Consider the following 25,089-nt stretch of genomic DNA (forward strand, 5'->3'; position numbering starts at 1 on the left):
AGGATTTCCCAGAAGTATTTCAGTTTGCTTGAATTCTACGCTGCAGCCGAATTTCCTTAAGGTTGTTATTCATTTCCCTTTAAAATGAGGACTTCCTAAAACAAGTATGAATTAATAATGTAGTCCAGAATTGGGCCCATGTGAGCCAGCCATGTAAAGTACTGCTCCCAAAATCCAGGGGCCCATTGAAAAGCCAGTCTTTGTGCTACTGAGTATTGGGTCTATTCCTTGAAATAACCCTACCCTGTAGGGTGGCCCTGGAGTCTCTCAAGCAGAGATTATTTTTTTTATATATCTTTATTGGAGTATAATTGCTTTACAATGTTGTGTTAGTTGCTGCTGTATAACAAAGTGAATCAGCTACATATATACATATATCCCCATATCCCCTCCCTCTTGAGCCTCCCTCCCACCCTCCCTATCCCGCCTCTCTAGATCATCACAAAGCATCGAGCTGATCTCCCTGTGCTATGCGGCTGCTTCCCACTAGCCATCCATTTTACATTTGCTAGTGTATATATGTCAATGCTACTCTCTCACTTCGTCCCAGCTTCCCCTTACCCCACTGTGTCCACAAGTCTGTTCTCTACGTCTGCACCTTTATTCCTACCCTGCCACTAGGTTCATCAGTACAGTTTTTTTAGATTCCATATATGTGCGTTAGCATCCAGTATTTGTTTTTATCTTTCTGACTTACTTCACTCTGTACGACAGACTCTAGGTCCATGCACCTCATTACAAATAACTCAGTTTCGTTCCTTTTATGGCTGAGTAATATTCCATCATATATATGTGCTACATCTTATTTATCCATTCATCTGTCAACGGACATTTAGGTTGCTTCCAAATAAGTCCTGGCTATTGTAAATAGTGCTGCAGTGAACGTTGTGGTACATGTATCTTTTTGAATTATGGTTTCTCAGGGTATATGCCCAGTAGTGAGATTGCTGGGTCGTATGGTAGTTCTATTTTTAGTTTTTTAAGGGACCTCCATACTAGTCTCCATAGTGGCTGTATCAATTTACATTCCCACCAACAGTGCAAGAGGGTTCCCTTTTCTCCATACCCTCTCCAGCATTTATTGTTTGTAGATTTTTCAATGATGGCCATTCTGACCGGTGTGAGGTGATACCTCATTGTGGTTTTGGTTTGCATTTCTCTAATGATTAGTGATGTTGAGCATCTTTTCATGTGTTTGTTGGCAATCTGGATGTCTACTTTAGAGAAATGTCTATTTAGGTCTTCCACCCATTTTTTTTTTAATTAATTCATTTATTATTTATTTATGGCTGCGTTGGGTCTTCGTTGCTGCGCGCGGGCTTTCTCTAGTTGCGGCGAGTGGGGGCTACTCTTCGTGACGGTGCACGGGCTCCTCATTGCGGTGGCTTCTCTTTATTGCCGGCACGGGCTCTAGGCGCGCGGGCTTCAGTAGTTGTGGCTTGTGGGCTCTAGAGCACAGGCTCAGTAGTCATGGCACACGGGCTTAGTTGCTCTGCAGCATGTGGGATCTTCCCAGAGCAGGGCTCCAACCCATGTCCCCTACATTGTCAGGCAGATTCTTAACCACTGCACCACCAGGGAAGTCCCATTCTGCCCATTTTTGGATTGGGTTGTTTGTATTTTTTGATATTGAGCTGCATGAGCTGCTTGTAAATTTTGGAGATGAATCCTTTGTCAGTTGCTTCGTTTGAAAATATTTTCTCCCATTCTGAGGGTTGTCTTTTCATCTTATTTATGGTTTCCTTTGCTGTGCAGAAGCTTTTAAGTTTCATTAGGTCCCATTTGTTCTAGTTCTGTGAAAAATGCCATTGGTAATTTGATAGGGATTGCACTGAATCTGTAAATTGCTTTGGGTAGTATAGTCATTTTCACAATGCTGATTCTTCCAATCCAAGAACATGGTATATCTTTCCATCTGTTTGTATTGTCTTTGATTTCTTTCATCAGTGTCTTATAGTTTTCTGCATTTAGGTATTTTGCCTCCTTAGGTAGGTTTATTCCTAGGTATTTTTTTCTTTTATTGCAGTGGTAAATGGGAGTGTTTTCTTAGTTTCTCTTTCTGATTTTTTGTTGTTAATGTATAGGAGTGCAAGAGATTTCTGTGCATTAATTTTGTATCGTGCAACTACCAAATTCACTGATTTGCTCTAGTAGTTTTCTGGTGGAATCTTTAGGATTTTCTCTTTATAGTATCATGTCATCTTCAAACAGTGACAGTTTTACTTCTTCTTTTCCAATTGGTATTCCTTTTATTTCCTTCTCTTCTCTGATTGCCATGGCTAAAACTTCCAAAACTATAATAATAATAGTGAATAATAGTGAATAATAGTGGTGAGACTGGGCACCCTTGTCTTTTTCCTGATCTTAGAAGAAATGCTTCCAGTTTTTCACCATTGAGAATGATGTTGGCTGTGGGTTTGTCACATATGAGTTTATTATCTTGAGGTAGGTTCCCTCTATGCCCACTTTTTCAAGGAGAGATTATGAACTTGGACTAAAGCAGGAACTCGCCATGCAAACGTATCCTAGGTCAACTTAAGGTATCCATCCACCCACCAGGCTGCGAAGAGACCCTCAGTAGGTAAATAAAACAATATTTAAATGTACGAAGTTCCTTTATTGGTCCCTTCTCTATTTGATAATATGGAGAGAATAAAATATTTCTCTATATCATTGGGTCATTGGTTTTCCCAAGCACTAAAAAAATGATAATAGGAAAATTGTATTTATGAGTCAATATTTATATAGTACTTAGAACAGGGTCTTATATATAATAAATGCTTTATACATTTTTTATATTAAAAGAAATTGTAAAGAATTTAAACAATGGTGGATCATGTTTTCAAATGGTTAAGGAAATTCAGGAATTTGCTTTGCTTTGGAAACAATTCTAATTAATTATTGATATTTTACGTGTTCATAAGTTTACTGGTGATTTCTCTTTTTTCTCACTCGAGAGTTGAATGTGTGAGCTAGACTATTGCTCCCTGTAGGGCCTGTTTTCTGCTATGAACTGAAAATTTATGTTTCTCTTTACCAAAATCTAAATTCAATACTATACCATCTATTGTACTTTGAAAGATGCAAACATTGGAATTTTGTAACTATTCATGGAGAAATAAGGCAAAAGCATTATCTGACAATTGAAGGTAGAAAGCAATTAAGGCAGCCATATAAAGTACAACTTGAAGTGGAAAATTATGGATTGCAAGCCTTTTCATGGCAATCTATGTGTTTTCTTGTCTTGTCAAGACAAAACTGGCTCATTTCCCAAGCTTTGCAAAGCTATCCATGAGCTCTCTGGAAAACAGCAAATAAATATTCCAGTCTCTCCCACACTGTCAAGGAAAAGCCAATTCCGATTATTACAATTGATGGGTGAATCAGTTTTGGGGAAAAACAAAACACAGACACATACAAAAGTTCCTGTTCCATCTTAGGTAACTAAAGTTAAACAGAGTACATTTTAAAATTGTGGGCCAATGTAGAAATGTTATTCTTTTTTTCATTTATTGTGAGTTTTCATGTTTCATTGTTGTTAGAAGTGAGCAGTGATGTGACTCATCTACAACAGCAGGTACCGTGAACAAAGCACTAAGAATTTGGCTCTCAGATACTTCAGGTGATGTGAGCTGCAACAGATTGTTTTTGTGTGTGCATGTGTCTTTTTAAATATCTTCTGAGTAGACGAATATTTTATTTATTTATTTATTTATTTATTTTTGGCTGCATTGGGTCTTCATTGCTGCGTGTGGGCTTTCTTTAGTTGCGGCGAGCAGGGGCTACTCTTTGTTGCAGTGCACGGGCTTCTCATTGCGGTGGCTTCTCTTGTTGCGGAGCACGGGCTCTAGGCATGCAGGCTTCAGTAGTTGTGGCTCGCGGGCTCTAGAGCACAGGCTCAGTAGTTGTGGCTTGCAGGCTTAGTTGCTCCGCGGCATGTGGGATCTTCCCAGACCAGGGCTCAAACCCGTGTCCCCTGCATTGCCAGGCAGATTCTTAACCAATGCGCCACCAGGGAAGTCCAACTAATATTTTTAAACTACTACCTCAGCCTAAGTTAAGTGGAGGGCCAAAGAAAAAAGACCTAAAAATGAGATGTCGATGAAGCACAGAGATGTTCCAACTCGTTCAGTCTGAACCATCTAGTTGCTCCAAATACCAGGTGGTCCCCGACTTAAGATTTTCCAGCATTACAATGGTGTAAAAGCGATATGCAAATTTTGAATTTTGATTTTTCCCAGCCTGGCATGATGCGGTGCCACGCTCTCTCATGATGCTGGCTAGCGGCAATGAGCCAGCTGCCAGTCAACCACATGATCATGAGGTTAAACACTACCCAGACCACTATTCTCTTTTTCACTGTCAGTACAGTATTCTATACATTACATGAGATAGTCAACACTTTATTATAAAATAGGCTTTGTGTTAGATGATGTTGCCCAACTGTATTCTCATGTAAGTGTTCTGAGCATGTTTAAGGTAGGCTTGGCTAGTTATGATGCTCGGTAGGGTAGGTGTATTAAATGCACTTTCAACTTAAGATATTTTCAACTTATGATGGGTTTATGGGGACGTAATTCCTTCATAATGGGAAGAAGATCTGCAGTTCCTATAAATATTTCCAACTCCAAACAAAAGAAAACTGAAAGGGGTTTGTTGTAGGGCCAAGCAAAGAACGTTCCCTTTTGCTCATTAGGTAGACAGTTTCTTGGTGGCTGAATCCAGCTGCGACTCCTGATTGACTTAGAGATGCAGGAGAACAGCTCCTGGACTCAAGGTGCTTGCAGTCTGGTGGGTGGAGACACTGTGTGAAAAGGGCCATGGTACAGATACAATTCTGTGAAACAGTAAAAGTAGTTAAATAATTCAGCCTGGGTGGATCTGGAAAGGCTTGACAGAGAAGCTGACATCCTATGGGAATTTGAGCAATGACTGGGAATCAACCAGTTAGTTAGTCTGGGGGAAAAGAACTTCTAGGCCAGGAGAGCAACATGAGCACGTGCTCTCAGATGTGAACTTGGGGGAAGGGTCTCCTACACACTCTAAACAAGATTAGACTTTGTTACCTAGGTAGTGCCTAACACAATGTCTGGCACATAATAATCATTCAGTTAAAAAGTATGGGAAGAACTGTACTGGTTTTCGGGGCTACCGTTACAAAGTACACGAACCAGGTAACTTAACAGAATTTGTTGTTTCACAGTTCTGGAGGCTAGAAGTCCAAAATCAAGGTGCTGGCAGGGACACGGAGAAGGATCCTTTCTTACCTCTTTCAGCTCCTGGTGGCCCCAGATGTTCCTTGGTTTATGGCAGCATAACTCCAGTTTCTGCCTTGATCTTTATACTACCATCTTACCTCTGTGTCTGTTTCTGTGTTTTCTCTCCCTGTGCCTCTGTTTTCTTTTCTTGTAAGGACACCAGTTATATCAGATTAGGAATCACCCTAATTGAGTATGACTGCATCTTAACTTGATTACATCTTCAAAGAACTTTATTTCCAAATAAGGCCACATTCACAGGTACCAGGGGTTAGGACTTCAACATAACTTTGTAGGGGACCCAGTTCAAACCCCAACAAAAGGTACGAGCCATTCAAGGTTTTGTTGCAGGGGACTTGGACCATATTTTAGAAAATTGACTGTAAATGCAGTGCCAGGGCTATATTAGAGTGCTGGAGAATTGGAACGAAGACCAGAGTAAGGACTATCAGTCAAGGAGTTGTTGAGAGAAGACAGAGATGCTGAAGACTTGAACTGAGGAGGTAGCAGTGGAGACAGAGAAAGGGAGGGGAATATTAGCTCCATAAACTAATCAAAGTGAGGGACTTGACAACTTATTAGATATAGGTAGGATTCAAGGTGATTCCCAGATTTCCAGCTTAGGAGGCAAACTTGACCAGCAGTGATACCTTAACACCAATACAGAAAGTAACAGGAAAAGGTTGTTTCCCAAAGGATATTGATGCATTCAGTCTTGTACATATTGTATTGGAGATACACTTGTGGCAAAGAGTTAGTATAGATAGCATTGTCCAGTAGAACTCTCTACAGTGATGGAATTGTACTATATCGGTGCTGTCTGGTACAATAGCCACTGGCTATATGTGGCTAGTGAGTCCTGAAATGTGCACACAAGGAGCTGAATTTTTAGGTTAATTTTAATAAATTGAATTTCTAGTAGCCTTAGATGGCTATGGCTACCATAGTAGGCAGTACTGGTCTAGCAGGTATTTGGCTATATGCGTTTAATGTTTGGGAGAGGGACGCAGAAAGAGCATTGTCTAGACTGGAACTTGAGTTTCAGGAGTCATTAGCTTAGAGGCAATTGCTGAAGCCGTGTGAGTGCATGAGCCCACGGTGAGGAGGGGGGCAGGTGCTAACAGAAGAATTAAGGATGAAACTCTGTGGAAACACTGGTGTATAAGTGGTGCACCACGGAAGAGGGTGAGAAAACAGCTCCTGAGAAGGAGAAAGGAAAAGCAGAAGAGAGAAAGGTGCTGCAAAACCAGGGGAGAAATTTCAAGGAGAGAGCAGTCCACCGTGACATAAAAAAAAAAATTTATAATAAACTATGAGAAAAGACTTTCACCATTACAATATTCTTTTGCCAGTAAATGCAGTGGTCATATTTTGTTCACCAAAAGTACATTGTGCTCTAACCATGGATTTTATCTATAGTCTATTCATCTTTATTCTCCCCCTATCACCCTCCATTGACGTGAAAGACATTTCAAAGGTTTGTGGCAGCAACAATAAGAAATTTATGAAGATGGGACTATACATGAAGTCTAGTGGGGCAGGAGAAGATGGCCAAGAGACTTGCTCACTGGAAATCCAGAAGAGTATGGCCCTAAAAACTCAGCCCCATAGCAGGAGGGCCCAGAAATTCTTTCCCATGAGGTCCTCAGTAGAGATTTATAATTTTTGTCAAACACTTCTACAAATAGCAATATCTTAACCTTTCATGGACTCTACCTAACTACTCTGTAAAGTGGGTGGAATTATTTCCAGTTCACAAAAGAGGAGGTTGGTGGCCCCTGGAGTTTCAGCAACTTGTCTCACATGATGCAAGTTGCACATAGTAAAGCAGAGGCAAGAATCCAAGTTCATCTGTCTTCAATGTTCTTTTCACCTTAACAGTGTTTCCTAAACTTGAGACATTTACAAATGCCATCATGATTTTTGCCATATCTCCTCACACCTGTACTATTAAATACTATCACTTAATATTTTTAAAAGTAAACTTAAGTTATTTAAAACCCAAATATTCATAACCTTACTTGAAAGACCAGTATCGTTAGTCATAATTAAATGATTTTTTAAATAAGAATAAATTATAAAGAATAATTTTTTAAAAACATTAAAATGTTATTAAATGCTAGCTTAATACTGCTGCCTGTCAAAGACTTTGAATTTGAACCTTTCTTTTTATTAGGAAGATTAACAAATGGTTAAAAAGGTTCTAAAAATATGCTCTACCAAAAGGAGAATATCTCCTCACCTTTTGAAAAGGGTTACATCTAATAGCAGTGGTACTCAGGGATAAAACATCCTACTTTCCATTAAAGAATAAATAGTATAAGGTCATCTCCCTTTGCCATTTTACAGATTTTTTAAAAAATACTAAGAAGTCATCATTTCAACAAAAAATAAAGCCATAAGGAGGCTGTGAATTATAATCCAGGACTCTTACATAGTTTCTGAGGCCACTTGATATTTCCTCGGGAATAAATTGTCTAAAAGATCCTTTCTAGATACTCAGCGTTGCAGGCGAAATCAATCTGCACTATAGATTCCCAAGGTGCCATTCTGTACATTTCATTGATTATATTTATGGCTTTTAGGGCAACATGGGTTAAAAGCTTCCTTAGCAGTGTGACTGTTCTCTCTCTTTTAGAGGAACTAAAGGACAAAATAGACTCCACACTCAAATCAGTTTAGAGTCAAAAACTGGATAAATTGTGGAATTGGTGTTAGGCATAAAAATAGAGCCAGGCGTTGGACTAGACTATATCCCCTGATATGAGAGGACCCTCACGCCCTCGTCAAGATTTCAGGGACCAAATCACCATACCTCTACCTTTATAGGACTGATCCAGGTGACTGACAAAGCAGGGTTTTTGTTCTTGGGCAGAAGTCTTAGCCATAATCTGATCCTGGGGGGTGCCACCTTCTGAAGGACATTCCCAACAAGAACCCTTGAGTCCTAAAGGTAACTCCTTCCACGTAAAATGCAGGATTGACCTTGTCTGTATAAATTTCCACTTTATAGCAACCAATACCTCAAATAGGTTCTAGGGTGTGTCTTTGATGTGAACCACATTAAAAGAAAATATTTTGAAATAAAACAAGAAGAGAAAGATCTCTTAGACTGTATTTTTTTTTCACTAGCTAGGTTTTATGGATCTATTTTTTTAAGCTTGAGTTTAAGCTAAGAAAAGAAACTTTGCTTTTTATGGCAAGAGTTCTTGAGTAGAAAGGCAGCTTACAATGGAAAGCATCTTGCACAAAAGTTTTGGTAATCAGAGGGGGAAAATGCAGAGTAGCTTTGTAAATTTTGACATTGAAAGGCCAATGTAATGTAAATATGACTTCCTAGAGTGTAAACAGCAGTGGTTTGAAAATAAAAACTTGTACAAAACAGGCAGCTATCTAGTTAGAAGAAAATGTGTCTAATAAGCATGTATGCATGAGATGCCTTGAATATTTTTGATACTGTACTATAATTACTGAAGAGGTAAAATTTCTAGGACTTTTGAAACCATGAGAATAAAAGTTCATAGGGTTTTCCCTCCAGAAAAAGACAGCTATACTTTTTCGTATTCTTTACATATTTAATTTAACAACATAAAACACATCGTTTGCACATAAATCACGTACTTGGAAATGTTTGAAATTATTAATGGAGCCACAAGTTCTTAAACTTTAAAGTATCCACTGTCTCTTATTTTAGACAACAGATGAAAATATCAGTATAAAAAAGTATAATTCTATTCATTTGATTTAGGATCTCCATTGTATGAAATGAAAATTAGCCTCATTTTGAGAAAATCCAAAAGTTTACCAAAAAATATTCTTTAATTCAAATGTTTTCCACTTCTAGGAGATTTTATATTCACTGTCCTTACCTTAGACGCCTGAAAACTGACTATTTTTTCAGACTTAGACATACTTTTCTATCCTTTTCCATCCTGGATTTTGTGTGATTCAGGCACATTCTCAACATAGAGTCTTTTTTTCTCTCTCCCTAAAGGCTAGAAGCAATTGGAAAGGGCAGAGTCTTTGCTGTGGACGTACTTGAATGGGGCTGCAGTGCAGAAAGGAGGTGGGTTGGGAACATTTGCTTTATAATCTACTCAAGTGCAAAAACTCCTCCCTTCCAGACCACACTGGGCACTCAGGCAACAGTAACCATGTGTGTTAAATGATCCAGTGAATAAATGAATCGTCACTTTCTTTTCTGCCTATAAATCTGTAATCCAAGAATCTGCAGCATCCCAACCTACTGAATTTTCATACCCAGTGTCTATCCCTATGTATATATTCCTTGCAGTTTATTCTGTATATTTTCCTGAAGACATCAGTGGTGTGTGTTTTTATGTTCTGTTTCGGTTTGGAGGATATATCCAGCTTCCTGATACCATTAGGAGACACAGATATGCCACAAAATACATGTCCTATTGCAAAAAATTGTTTGTTTCTCCTTAAATTCTCCCATTCTGCTTTCATGACATTTACATGTGTTCATCTCTATCTTTCTTAGAGTCTTACATATTCATAACTGACAACCTCTTTTCCAATTCCATTTTTATATGTGAAATTAACCAAACATGTCCTTTTTTGCAGATTTTATCATTTTTCCTTTTATAGCTTTGTCTGTTTGTCCATCCCTCCATTCACTGATCCATCCTACAACGAAGTAATTCACTGAGTCTACCTTTAACTGATTCCGTTATCAATTCATGTATTTATTTTTGAAAAAAGGTTTGCTCATAGATTGTCTGCAGAGTAGACAGCAGTCTTGGTAAATTTAAAAAGCCACCTACCTTTTACATTCTGGAAATTTTTCATATGTGATGAAGATGTATTTGTCTCCTAAGAGTTTGGGCATTCCTTGTCCTGATATTTCAGGGGACATTTGATCTTCAAAGAAGTGATCCAAGCGGCTTTTGCATACCCCCCTTCCAGTGATTCTTGCCAAGAACGCTGTGGGTGGTATCTGCGCCTCATGGCCATGTGGATGCCATAGAAGCAGCAGGGAAGAAGGGCTTTTAAACAAGCTATTCTGTGCCATTTCGTGATGCCAATTCCAGTTATCAAAAGGACTTCTCAGAATTTAAGGACACTTAATGCAAGCATCAGTAGATTTGATTCTTGATAGAAGCTTTTGGAGGTGTATATTTCACTTGGTACTTTCTGCCAGTGCTATTTTCCCTGCTCAAAATAATGCCTGGCAGGGTAGTTCTTCCATATATTATCCATGCATCTCACCATTTGCCTAGGGGGGACAGTAAAGAAAGATGTAGTATAATGGCTAATTTTTATATAAATGTATACAAAAGTGTACAATGTAGTAAAAGTAGCGATAATATCCTCGCAGTGATTGTTACACTGTGTTATCTCCCAATGGGTATCACCCTACTGCTGAGATGAACAGGTTGAGTTTGCCCTCAAGACATCAGATAGGTAGAAATTCACTTGGAATAGGTATTCAGATATGAAAATATGTTCACTCCTACAAAATATTCTAAAGTCATATTCTAAGTTCATATAAAGTCATCTTTCTTTCTGCTTCTGTTTGTCTTGCAATGTCACAAGGCCACGAGGAGGGTTCCAGGCTTCTTCTAACTCTCTCGTCTTAATATTTGTCTTTGATCCTTTCCTGTCTGAGTGTGTGTCCAGGTATCAGGGCATCAGCATCCTTGTTTCTAAGCTCTGTCAGAAAAATTAGCAGCTGTTGCCAATGTCCATTTAGATGCCAGTCCTCTGAAAAGGACATAGGAGAAAAAACTATGTACAAAGAGAGCATTAGGTCCTTCCGCAGTGCAATGGGCACATGGAATGCGTGACTTGGTAGCGGAAATGGTCCTTGTTTTGAATCTGAAGCCATACAATCTTTTCCTGGCACATAGACATTTATACTCTAGGACTCTTGATCGTTCTATACGGAAAAAGTACTTCCTGTTTATATAAATCATACCTTGTGGCAATAAATGGCTCCAAGTATCAAAGGGTAAAAGAAACTATGTGGCAAGCTATGCATATTTTTTCCATAATAGCATTTATTTCCAAATTAAAAATTTGTGCTTATGTGTTTATGTGTGCATGTATTCTGCGAAAAAAATATATTTGTATATTTCTATTTCCCCAAATATATATGTTTCTTGATGTAAAATATCAAGAAAAGATACTTTGTGACAACATCTAGATATAAATAGCTCCAGGTGTTATTTGTCTTAGTCTGTTCAGGCTACTATTGCAAAAAGGCACTCGGTGGCTTATAAACAACAAAAATGTATTTCTCACGGTTCTGGAGGCTGCAAGTCCAAGATCAAGGTGCTGGCAGATTCGGTGTTTGGTGGAGGCCCACTTCCTCGTAGATGTCTGCCTTCTCACTGTCACCTCACGCGGCAGAAGTGAGAGCGAGCTCTGTGAGGTCTCTTTTATAAAGGCACTCATCCCATTCATGAGGGTTCTCCTCTCGTGACCTAATCACCTCCCAAAGGCCCCACCCCTAGTACCATCAACTTGGGGGTTAAGATTCACTCAACATGATTTTGAGAGGGCTAGAAACATTCAGACCATAGCATTACTCATCATTCTTCATTATTTTTATAATTATCGGGTGCTATTTATTCAATTATGACAAACTGTATCCTTTCAAAAATTCTCAGAGGGTTTTTTACCTACTGTAGAATAAATAGGAAAAACTCAGAGAAACCTGGTGTACGCTCTGGAAAAAGACACATCCAGGTTTTCTGGCCGAAATCTCCCAGACTCCCCTACTCTCCTCCCACCTTGGGGAGCAGTCCAGAGCCGTCATGAATTACTGATGAGAATCCTGTTGCCAAGCGCTAGAGAGGAGAGCCATTACTGTGCCCCCCTGAGTCTCCCAGGGCAGAATGTTCCCCACGGAGGTGCCAGACTGCCATCTTTTTCTAAGTGTGAATTCCCTTAATACCAGGGCATGATTATTGGCAAAGAAAAGAAAGGAAGGAACTAAAAACATTACTAAATGCACGGCCGTGCTAGGCAATCTGGATGCATTCCTATAATCCAGCGCTGGGAGGATGAAAGAGCGACGAAAAGTGAACCCGTTATAGATGCAGGTTTTAGGAATCCACCTCCACCTCCATCGTAAGTATAGTTCACTCCTCGGGGGCCTAAATCAAGCCGTGCAGGTCTCCACAGAACAATTAAGTGTCTTCTCTCTTAAGACGAACAGAATGTAGGCAGGCAGGAGAGAGATTTCAGAGCCCTCACAGCTGCTAAAATGTCAGAGCTGAAAGCCTAAGATTGCCCCTCCTTCCTGGTCCAAAAGAAGTTGTTCAACTGCCTAAGAAAAATGGTAACTTCAGAGGCAATTCTTGGAGTTTATGTAATGATGGTTAGTACCATGGTAGCTTGGATGGCAGTTCTGAAATCCCTAATTGGTGTACACTTAAGGTTTTCCTTAAAGATTTACTGTTTATTGTAGCTGATTACAAAAGAGAGAGGTACATATTTCTTTTCTTATGAATGACTTAAAATGCAGTATGTATACCACCTGGGATAGAAAAGTACATGCCAAGCTAGATATTAATCCTTTTTAAACGTATAAATATTTCCTTTCAATTCAAGACATTTATGTGCACCTACTATGTACCATAAACCTACGTCAGGGGCTGCCAGGACACAAATAAGAAAAGGATTTAATCCTGTCTCAAAGGAGTTTTTAGTGTAATAGAAGACATATCTGTCATCTGTTGCCACAGCAATACTGTGGTACAAATCATCCCAAAACTCAGTATTCTAGCTCCCACGTCTGTGGTTCATCTGGGCATCCATTGACTCGAACCGGGCTTGGTTGAGCTTGGCCCTGAGCTGCAGGTTGGGGCCAGTTCTGTCTGCTCATCTGATGAGATGATGGGCCTCTCGTCATCCTAAGATGAGTGGACCAGCCAAGCATGTTCTTCCCATGGTGATGACAGAAGCAGGTGGGCAAGCCCAACCACACAAATGGCTTTGGACAAATCACATCCCCTAATATTCACTAGCCAAAGCAAGTCACATGGCCAAAGCCAACATCACTGGATGGAAGAAATATACTCTGCCTAGGAAGACTGCAAAGATACATGACAAAGGATATGGGGATATAGGGAGAAATGCAAACGTGAGAAAAATAATACAATGAGGCACATTAGGGAAAGATAAATTCACACATGCCTGTATAACAAAGGATGGGAATTTCAAAAGGGAAGGGATTAATTATATCTCAAAGACACTAAGGAAGTATTCTTAGTGGAGGTGACATTTGCACTCAGTCACAAAAGGTGTTTGCATTTCAAGAGGCAGACAAGGTGTATGTATAGGTGTGTCGGGGGGAGAGGGGTGTACAGATAATAATTTAAGGATGCTCCAAGAGCAATAGTGGTGGACATGTGTAGGACAGTCTCAGTGTTAGGTTACAGAGAAGTAAATTCAAAAGAAAACATAGAAGTAGAAAAAGTATATCAATAAGAAAACTACAAGTAGACGGCAGAGATGTCCTGTGTCAGAAGTTCTTGTGTTATATGTTATTGCCGGAAGTTCTATGAAAAGACAAGTGTTTGAAAATTCTGAAGGTACGAAATGTGAAAAAGCACACAAGGATAGAATTTTTGTTTAAGTCTTTAGAGCTATAATTAGAGCTGGAAATGACTTAGAAATTATCTAGATCAACTCACTTATTTCACAGATAAAGAAATGTGTATTTTGGAGGTAAATTCATTCTCTCTCCCTCTCTCTCTATATATATAAATGTATATTCACACATCTGTATGAAATACATAAACATATTTAGAAAGAGAATAAATGTCTTCCTAAATAAATCTATCCATATAAATATGTAAAATATATACTATATAAATATATTTATATAGCACGAGAATAAATTCTTCCGTATATATGTATATATGTCTCTCAAGGTTGAGAGAGGGGCAGCTATGAAATGAGCAGACTTCTTAAAGCAGTATTCTAAAGAACTCTCAATCCCTCATAAACTTAAAAACCACTTGCATCTTCATCAAGTGATCTTTCTGGTTCTGAGGAACAGAATATGAGTCACATTATTCAAATGCAAAGGGAGGAATGATTAATAAGAAGGAAAAATAAGTATTGCCACAGATATTCAAGGCCAGGAAATACCATCTGAGGTGCCAGGTCTAACGGAGGAAGGAAGCAGGGGCTCTCCAGAACTCAGACCGCAGAGTTTGGGGTACCGTTATCAAACGACGGGGGACTGAACCCCAGGGGGCAGGTGAGGGCAAAGACAGCAAATGTTCTCTATACCCGCTGGCCAGTCTTCCCCTTTTGTGAAACACATTCCCCTCATTCGTAAATGAAGCATGATCATCTGCCTAACTAAAGTATAATCAGAAAGGTAAATCAGTTTGTGTTCATAATATATGAGCTTTCTTCCCAGTATAGAAATAATGAAACTTTGAAATTGTGCCCTTTAGATAATCACCATTAACGTAGATCAAAGGTCAGCAAACTATAGCCCTTGTGCCCTTTAGATAATCACCATTAGCATAGATCAAAGGTCAGCTGAGCCAAATCAGCTCATCTGTTTTTACAGGACAAATTTTATGGAAAAATAGCCATGACTGCTTGTTTACATATTGTTTATGGCAGCTTTTGCACTAAAACAGCAGGGTTGAGTAATTGCAGCAGAGACAGAACCCATATGGCCTGCAGTGCCTCAGCTATTTCTTATCTGGCCTTTTACAGATAGTTTGCCCACCCCGGGTGTAAATCTTGGAGGATTAGCCCTTTTCTGGAATGGGTGAAACATGCATGTGCTTCCACTTCCGGTGATGGATTCAGCAGGGGTCGGCCCAGGAGGGATGTCAGTGGCATGAGTGTCACCTCCCTTGCCTCCTTCCCGGGGCTCCGCTCCGGCCATCCTTAACCCTTTGCTCTATGTCCTTTGCCAGACTCCGACCTGAGCATGCGCACACTGAGCACGCCCAGCCCAGCCCTGATATGTCCACCCAACCTGCCGGGATTTCAGAATGGAAGGGGCTCGTCCACCTCCTCGTCCTCCATCACCGGGGAGACGGTGGCCATGGTCCACTCCCCGCCCCCGACCCGCCTCACCCACCCGCTCATCCGGCTCGCCTCCCGGCCCCAGAAGGAGCAGGCCAGCATCGAACGGCTCCCGGACCACGCCATGGTGCAGATCTTCTCCTTCCTGCCCACCAACCAGCTGTGCCGCTGCGCCCGCGTGTGCCGCCGCTGGTACAACCTGGCCTGGGACCCGCGCCTCTGGAGGACTATCCGCCTGACGGGCGAGACCATCAACGTGGACCGCGCCCTCAAGGTGCTGACCCGCAGGCTCTGTCAGGACACACCCAACGTCTGTCTCATGCTGGAAACCGTAAGTGTCAGTGGCTGCAGGCGGCTCACGGACCGAGGTCTTTACACCATTGCCCAGTGCTGCCCGGAGCTCCGGCGGCTGGAAGTCTCGGGCTGCTACAATATCTCCAACGAGGCAGTCTTCGATGTGGTGTCCCTCTGTCCCAATCTGGAGCACCTGGATGTGTCAGGTATGTGGCCACTTACCTGCCATCGGCAGGCCCTTCCCAGTGCACCATCCCGAACCCGTAAAGGACACTGCCACCTGGGACGGGTCCCCCTTGTGATAGCCAGGGGTCAGGAGGCTGACTCCTCTTCTTCCTGAAAAACTGTCTTTACGGAATCATGACCCTGGGGGCCAGAGGTATGCCTTTCATCAAATGATGTCAACTTCTTAGAGGAACTAGAGGCACCTTTTGTCCGGCAGTTCAAGTTGGGGTGACTTTTAAGTGTGTCTTTCCTCCCCATCCTTCTCAAAGTAATTTCAGAGCAACCGTAGATAATGGGAACTAAATATCTAATCACAGATAAATAGGAACCCACTCTCTAACTCAAACGGAGGTAGTTTAGAAACTGCCCTGACGTCCACTGGTTACTGTTTCATGGAGCCTGAGAGCTGTGTGTAAGCTGATTCTGTGTTGTGGCCTGTGATTGTGATTGTTCACCATTTTGCAGACATTGGGGAAAATCCATCACGGCCAAGCATCTCTTCATATTTCACCCCTACTCTCCTCGCCCTTGGGTTGATTTTGCATCTTTTCTCAAGCACAGTTCTCAATTAGTAGTGCAAGGTTAGGGCCCACCAGGGAGAGCCTTTTTAGTTCCTTTTAAAAAATGAAGGAAATCCCAGCATGGCTGCTTTGCTTGAAGCCCTCTCTCAGGCAGGAAGAATTAAAACCCAGACTCATACTTAGGCGCCAGACGTGGATCCAGCCGGACTGACAGCCTTTCTTTATCTCATTCACTGCTCCGTCAGAAGACGAACATTCGAGAGGCTGAAATGTGTAAGATGCATCAGGGAGTTAAAGAAATGAACAGCGTGAGCTACAACCTCAGGGATTGTTGGGGAAGAGGGTCAAGAAGTAAAAACCACTGTGACGGGTGAATAAACAGAATTGGGGATTTACAAGCATCTGAGGTAAATGATACCCTCCAGCGAAAGCTGAGGTAAAAGTCTCCTCTCTGAGCTCGCTCTCTCTTTTGAAAACCGACATCTGAAAATATTTCAGATGACAGTCAATTATTTCTCGCAGATTCTTTCCCTTGCTGGAAAGCAGCTCTTTGCCCCCCCCTCCTTCAGCTGGCTCCAGGACAAAGCCGTAGAAACCTTATGTTCAGTTCGTCATGAGCAGCTGTTGGCATAAAGAAGCAGGAAACGAAAAGGTTTTCTTACATTTTCCCCCCAAGGAATTCTGGAAAAAGAAAGCATTGTGATGTTGTAGAAACCAGTTTCAAAACTCTGTGATTTGGGACAATTCACAGCTTTCTCTAGATGTGTTTCCTCTTCGTTTAAAAAAAAAAAAAAAAGGGACGGGGGGGCTAAGGGATTGGATTCTTTAAAAGGCTAAGATTGTGAAGCTTGTGGGCCTCTTTTATAAACACCTCATTTTCTCAGATTAGAAAATGACTCATTTTTGGAATCCTCATCTTTGTTAAAGGGGCACCCCATGCACCCTCAGTACAGGCTGCAAGTAATTGTGTTCTGTCCTTGGAGTCCGTTTGAAATGCAGAAATGCAGAAACTACTTTGGCTATTTGAGAATGGAAATTTCTGGGCTTCTAGCCTGAGTGTATGGATCCTGCTTGGTCCCTTTGCTAACCATTATGTAAGCCTTGATGCCCTTCGTCATTATCAACCTGCCCCATTGCAGAACCTAAAATATTTGTGTATCTTCCTCACATGTCTTCCGATGACACGCTGTGATCTGGGTATATAAAGACTGTGTACACGGGGGAAGCTCTAACTCACCGAGAGCACATAATTGTAGATATTGGCAGGAGTGGTGATGGGTATTTTCATGTAGATGAACTTGAAGGACCCAACAAGCCATAGGGATGGATTTGTATCACCACCTCTGAACAGTGCCCTCCGGTTCTGAGGGAATCTAGAAATTGTGATTTCGCCTATGCCTTGTTCCCTTTGGTTCTCACAGCTGGCCTCTGACAGTGACCACCTTCTCAATGGCAATAAACTTGACTTTGGAAGACTCATCGCTGGTCTAGAGCCTAATTCCCCCAGAGGACGTGAGACTGCCCCTCCCATCCCTTGAAAGTTATCTTTTCAAGTCATTGAAAGTTACTATAACTAGCTCTAGTGTTTTTTCATTATCACTTATTACCTTTTATTAAAGTTTAGTCAGGGTTCTCCAGAGAAATAGAACCAATAGTATATATATAAAGAGATTTATTAAGAGGAATTGGCTCACACAATTACGGCATCTGAGAAGTCCTACGGTCTGCCGTCTGCAAGCTGGAGACCCAGAAAGAACAGTGATGCAGTTGGTCTGAGTCTAAAAGTCTGAGAACCAGGGTTGCTGATGGTGTAAGTCTCAGTCCGAAGGCAGGAAAAGACCAACGTGTTAGCTCAAACATTCAGGCAGAGCGAGGGTTCTCCACCCTCCACCTTCTGTTCTATTCGGACCCTCAACAGATCGGATGGTGTCCATCTGCACTGAGGAGGGCAGACTGCTCGACTGAGTTCCCCGGTTCAAATGTTCATCTTAACCAGAAACACGCTCACAGGCACACCAGAAATAAGGCTTAGCCAAATATCTTGGCATTTCGTCACCTAGTCAAGTTGACACATAAAATTAAACATCACAATTAATAACATCATTAAACATCAATGGACTATATTAAGACTAACCAATTTTTAAAGTGTAAAATCTTGTGATTATTACAAGTGAAATGGCTTCAAAAGGGTCCCCTGTAATTGGAGATCTGGGAGTCCTCGTTACTACTCTTCCTAATCTTTTATATCAGACCAGTTGAATCCTGTCCCTGTGATTCTACTTCCCCAGAACCTTGAGTCCGTCCCTCTCCCCTACCTGCCAGCCTGGATGCATGCTTCCCCCATCATTGCCCCTACACCCATCTCAACCTCATCAACCCGCCCCCCACACGGCCAGCCTCCAAAGGGATGTCTTCAAACTGCAAGTCTAACCATCCGTTTTCCTGCATAAAATCTCCAATTCCTCCTCATGACATACAGGAAAAAGTTCCTCAGCAGAGTACATATGGCCCTTCGTGAGCTGCCCTTTTCAAGTTCAAACCTCACGCCTTTCCTATGGAACCTCAGTGCTCCCTTCTGTAGAACCAGTTGCGTTTCCCAAACACATCATGTCTGTGCACACTGTGATGTGTGGGCACTCTCTGACCTGCGTGCCATTCCCTCCTCTGCCCCCTGCCTCTCCCCAGCAGCCCTCTTTAACAGATTTCTCATTGCTGGACCCCCAGTGCAGCATCCCTTAAGTAAAGCCTTCCCCGCCTGATGCCCGATAAGCTGAAGGTTTCCTCCCAGGTGTCTACCTTTTGAGTATAAGCAGGTAGAGTGTTACTGGGTTTTGCAACTTTATACTTGTATATTCCCAGATTCCTTTCTCTCAATTCATTACGAGCTTTATGTGGGCAAAAAATGAGGCATATTTTATCTCTGCACTTTACGATATTATAATTAAGTGAACAGAGGGGTGTCAGAGCCCTAAACAGTCATCTTGACCTCTGAAGGGTTCAAACAAAGTTGTCATTGGTTAATACTCTGAGCAAGCATTTAGGAAGCTGTGTGCAGTAACTAAAACTTCCTCACCAGTAAAATTGAGTTCATTGGGAGGATTAAATGAGTTAATTCATGGTAAGTCCTCACATGTGTGTTCTGCTGAAAACCATGTAGTAAGCATTCAATAAATCATAACTGTTATCATCATTTTTGGATTGTCATAGTTATTAACATGCTTGCAAGGCAGTAGTTGGTCTTCAATGACAGTAGTTGGTCTTCATCTGGCCTTTTATGTCCCAGAGAAGTAGATATTACCCCAATAATGAGAGGAAGTGGTAATGAAGAGCATATTTGTGGCTGAACCAAATCTGGAATTAATTGAAGATATCCCCAGATTTGTTCAACCCATACTGTTCACTCTCTGTTGTGTAATATCCCTACTCCTTACCCTGAATGTTAAGGCAGGCCCCCAAGATCTGATCCCAATGGACCATTCCCATCTTAGTTGCCATTAAATCCTATGTTCTAGCCTATCAACACTCCTCACTCCCCCTCTGCCTCTATGCTTTCTTGTCTCTCGAATTTACTCATACTATTACCTTATACTACCTGAGCTCCGTATCTGTGTATTAAAATTGTTTTGCTCTTCCAAGAATCCCCATATAGGTATCACCACTCCCAAGACTTCTGATGCCCCAGTGTCTAAATATTCACTTCATGCAGACACATCTACTGTAAATCTCTCATGCAATTCATCAATTGCATGCTATATATACCATCCCTGCTATATTAGAAACCTTGGATCAGGAAACTTTTCCCTAGTCTGACTGTACAAGTCCTATAATCTCACTGAATCTGAGATGCCTCATCTTTAAAAACTGAAGTTTAAATTGAATGATTTCTCAGGTTCTCTCCATGTCTGTTATGTATGAATGCATCCACTAGCCACAGATATTACCTACTGAGCCATGAACCAGTTTACTTTCTTTTCAACCCAAACTTAGCAAATCTGTAAGAATTAAGGCTAAAGCTTAAATTTTAAATTATTGATCTAAAATGATGCAAGCATATCAAAATAGTGTCTTTACCAAAACTGAGCTCAGCTAGCATTTCATTAAATTTGGGGCTTAGTTTCAAAAACCAAGCATATATTGATATTTCCCTGGACCAAATAGAGTATCCTCCCTGGAGTGCAGCAGATTTTACTAGATTTTTTTTTTTTTTAATAGGAAACTGGAACTAAGCGTTTAGGAACAAAGGTTGTCCTATGATCTTGAAAAACCGAAGTGCCTTCACAGGCATCACAGATGGGCAACCACTACTGTGAACATATAAATTCAGCATAAGCAGGATCCCAGTCAGTATAAAAAAGAAATTCAAAATAAAGGAAGATTTCAAAGTTACAGTTGAAGGGTACCAACCACGTTCCGCAAAACCACGGAGCCCACTGGAGTAGTGTGGGCAACCTTGACACAAGCTGCATCTTTGTTCTCCAGTGTTGGAGTATATGCTTTGCTCCTTCCTGAAATTCTTTGACTTGGTAGCACATGGCTTCTGAACCTCATTATTCCCATGACCTGAACTTTATAAGAGTTTCCTGGGCAGCCTGCCAGGAGTGGGAGGAAAATTCCCCGTTAGCACTGTCACGTGGTCGTTTAGGAGCCTTGGAGATGACGTCATCAACCAAGGCACAGAGCTGCCAAGGTTGAGGCACCTGGCTTTAGAGCTGCCAGAGGGATTTGGGGAAAGCAAAGAGAAAATGAAAAGTATATATGCGGTCTATGTAGCAGAATGAAATATATGTATACATATACATTTATTTATATAATGTGGATCAGCTATGGATATTAATTATATTCATATATGAAAAATATATTGTACATATTTTAAAGAGTAATAGCCAATGAACTGAAATACACAATTAAATGAGGGTTTCATATGTCATTATATATTCATTATATATTATATATATAATATTCATTATATATAAAATATATAATAATTATATAATGTATAGTATAAATATATGCATATAAAATGCATATACACACAGACATTCTTAGGGGAAGGGAGGTTGGAAACAGTGTTTCGAGAGGCATCTAAAGATATCTTCCTCAGCACTAATTTCCTTATCTGTAAGATGGATGTTTTTAAGAATCAAGTGAGAAAATGTTTATAAAAGCACTTTGTAAACTTCATAATTCAACATAAATAAGAGGCATTATAATTAACTATAAAACAGACAATCAGTTTTTCAGTGTAGATATACATCAGCTACGGTCAAAGTCCCGAGGACATTTAAATGTTGGAAGTTGGATTATCCCATCAGGTCTTCTTAGAAAAGACTGTACGCACTCTATAAATCATTCATTCATTCAACAGATACTCAGTGAGCACCAGCTATGAACCAGGTATGAGGGATACAGCGGTGAACAGTGCAGAGTCCCTTTTCTCAGGAGCTTACACTACAGAGTGAGGACAGCAAATACATAAGTGAATAAATAAATATATAGTGCCTCAAGGTGATAACAAGTGCTGAAAATAAATGGGGATACTAGTTCATACAGGGTGAAGAAGGAAGAATTGTCCAATAAAGGGACATTTGCTCAGAGACCTAAGAAAGTGGAAGTGGCCCATGGCACTATCCAAGGAAACTCTGTCCAGTGCACACATGCTGAGGCAGGGGGGCACCTGAGCCATCTGGGAACCAGCAAGGAGGCCAGTAGGGTTGGAAGAGGGGGTAAGAGATAAGGGCACGGGGGTGCAGGTCCTTGGAGGCCCCTTTCGATTTTACACGTGGTGTGAGATGGGTGCCTTCTGAAGGCTTTGAGCATGATATAGATGGAATTCTGTTTTCCAGAATCTCTCTGGCTGCTGTGAGGAGAATAGACCATAGAGGGTAAGGGCAGGGCAGGGAAACTGGTTGAGGGGCTAGAGGAATAACCCCGATGACACAATTGTTCTTCCTTGACCAAAGAGGGTTGAACTGAATCCCTAAACGGCCACCTTGTTAGACTAATAACTATTGATATATACACTTGCCATAGTTTTCAAAGTACGTCCGTATCCATTATCTCTTGTTGCATCCTCATTATAACCCGTGGAGGCACGCCAGCTACTCATTCTCATTTCACAGGAGAGTCTTGAGACTCAGGAAAGTTGAGCCTCCTGCCTCAGGCCATAAAAAGTAGATCTGAACTGGTTTGTGAGCCCCAAGCCAGTGTTCTCTTTCTGCCACACCCAGGTCATGGCCAACCCTTCTATCTCATATCTCACTTCTTTGGACCAGATCATTGTAGGGTGAGAACTAACCTTTACTGAGCTTCCCGAACTTTCCAGGGCCAGGGCAGGATATTTACACACATGGTCTCATTGCCTCTTCACAGCCACCTTGCAGGGAACGTGATCGTCCTTATTTTAAGACGAAGGAAGTACCGAGAAGGATTGATTTGCCCAACGTCAGGCAACTAGTGATGGATCTGGAATTGGAACCGTTATCTTTCTGATTCTAGAGCCCCAAAGCCTCTTAAACCCAAAGTCGTTAAATGAGGAACATGGAAAGCCCATTCTTGCATTCCTCCTCCGTAGGGGCTGGGAAGGGAAGGGGTAACCTCAGGACCTGAATCCAGAGAGGGGTAGGAATCCGTAAAGGAGTCCCCCAGCTGCGCCCGCACCCCCCGTTCTCGGAGGTCGCTCTGAGCGTGTGTTCTGTCTCTTCGTGTAGGCTGCTCCAAAGTGACCTGCATCAGCTTGACCCGGGAGGCCTCCATTAAACTGTCCCCCTTGCATGGCAAACAGATCTCCATCCGCTACCTGGACATGACGGACTGCTTCGTGCTGGAGGACGAAGGCCTGCACACCATCGCGGCGCACTGCACGCAGCTGACCCACCTGTACCTGCGCCGCTGCGTCCGTCTCACGGACGAGGGCCTCCGCTACCTGATGATCTACTGCGCCTCCATCAAGGAGCTGAGCGTCAGCGACTGCCGCTTCGTCAGCGACTTCGGCCTGCGAGAGATCGCCAAGCTGGAGTCCCGCCTGCGGTACCTCAGCATCGCCCACTGCGGCCGCGTGACCGACGTGGGCATCCGCTACGTGGCCAAGTACTGCGGCAAGCTGCGCTACCTCAACGCGAGGGGCTGCGAGGGCATCACGGACCACGGCGTGGAGTACCTCGCCAAGAACTGCGCGAAACTCAAGTCTCTGGACATCGGCAAATGCCCTCTGGTCTCCGACACGGGCCTGGAGTGCCTGGCCCTGAACTGCTTCAATCTCAAGCGGCTCAGCCTCAAGTCCTGCGAGAGCATCACGGGCCAGGGCTTGCAGATCGTGGCGGCCAACTGCTTCGACCTGCAGCTGCTGAACGTGCAGGACTGCGAGGTGTCCGTGGAGGCCCTGCGCTTCGTGAAACGCCACTGCAAGCGCTGCGTCATCGAGCACACCAACCCTGCCTTCTTCTGAAGGGACAGCTTCCAGCCGTCGCTGTTCTCATACAGACATGAACAAAACAAAATGTTTTTTCAAAGCAGCATATGTAAGCGCCGACACCCACCCGTAACAGCTCTTTCTTCCAGGAAGGTTCTTAGGAATCTGGCTTTTCTTTTTCCTAATTTCTCATGGGCAACAGAGGTCCAGGAAAGGAGGCTGGCGGGGGGGGGGGGGGGGGGGCGCACATTTCTATCGCAGCCAACGGTTTTGGGAGGGGTCAGGTCATTTGTAGGCAGTTTCTCGTCTCAGAAAGATGTACCTCAGAAAGTGGATTGCAGTGTCTTTAGGAACGCGCCTTTTTCTCTCTGTCTCCCTTTTCCTGGCCACAGCCCGAGGTCTACACCCTGGTGCCTCCTACCCCACTCCTCCCTCTCCTACACCAACAGCAAATTATCAGAATAATAATGCTCTCCAGACCACCTCCTCTCTCAACTGCTTGATTGGCCCAAAGCACATTTTTCAGCCCCACACCCAAGCAAATTCTTGTTAGATAAATGTCACAGCACCTGGTATATATGAAGCGCTTCTAAACCTTTTTAAAGAATCATTGGTGGCAGGCAGCATGGTGGAGGAAGAGACCTGCCTTGTTCCCCCACCCCCCAGCTCTGCCACTTACTAGCTGTGTGACCTTGGGTGAAGCACTTGACCTCTCTGGGCTTCGGCTTCCAGCACCGAATCAGAGGCCATCCTCTGATCTAATCGAGGATTAGCTTCATGCCCATTTTAGAGCTGCGGGAATAGAGACATCAGTAAACAGCTTCCTTGGCATAGAGCACAGGAGACCTCTGCTTCTTCCAAGGGTGTTGATTCTGTGGATACTTTCAGGAGACACGCCAACACCAGCGTCCTGTATGTCCTTCACTCCGGTCTGAGTATCACTCACAGCCTGTTTGTTTTGGTGAGCAAGTCTCTTGGTCATCTTCTCCTGCCCAGCTAGATGGGTGGTTTCTGTACACAGATGCTTTTGGCATCATTCCACTCCACACCATCGTATGGAGGCCGTGGGTTTCCTAATCCCAGCAAAACCCACATCCCCCAGTCAGGGTGATCTTTCTGAGTGGTTTCAAGTAGGAGGAAAGACACTCATAATTTTTAATTAACAAGGGAGGCCCAAGAGAACACATGCCCTCGAGGGTTTTTCGAATCCCTCTCACTGCACACGTGGCATGCATGCACACATCTGCCCTGCAGCTGGGAGGAACAGACGCCTTGGTTCTTTGTCATTCAGATCACATTTCTACTTTCCTCATCTATCTGTTTCTTTGTGCATCCAGACTTCATCTCATGAAGC

At 42.3% G+C, this 25,089-nt stretch overlaps 1 protein-coding gene across 1 annotated transcript in view; it reads left to right on the forward strand.

The window, feature by feature from the left end:
• FBXL7 (F-box and leucine rich repeat protein 7) overlaps positions 1-23,959 on the forward strand; it is a 418,157-nt gene extending 394,198 nt beyond the window's left edge. The window contains exons 3-4 of the mRNA XM_059916135.1: positions 15,176-15,787; positions 23,035-23,959. Of these exons, the coding sequence (XP_059772118.1) occupies positions 15,176-15,787; positions 23,035-23,771 (1,349 nt within the window). The 3' untranslated portion in view covers positions 23,772-23,959. The remainder of the gene's footprint in view (positions 1-15,175; positions 15,788-23,034) is intronic.
• Positions 23,960-25,089: the final 1,130 nt, after the last annotated feature.

The sequence above is a fragment of the Balaenoptera ricei genome, chromosome 3 (assembly GCF_028023285.1).
Source record: "Balaenoptera ricei isolate mBalRic1 chromosome 3, mBalRic1.hap2, whole genome shotgun sequence".
In the NCBI taxonomy this organism is placed as follows: Eukaryota; Metazoa; Chordata; class Mammalia; order Artiodactyla; family Balaenopteridae; genus Balaenoptera; species Balaenoptera ricei.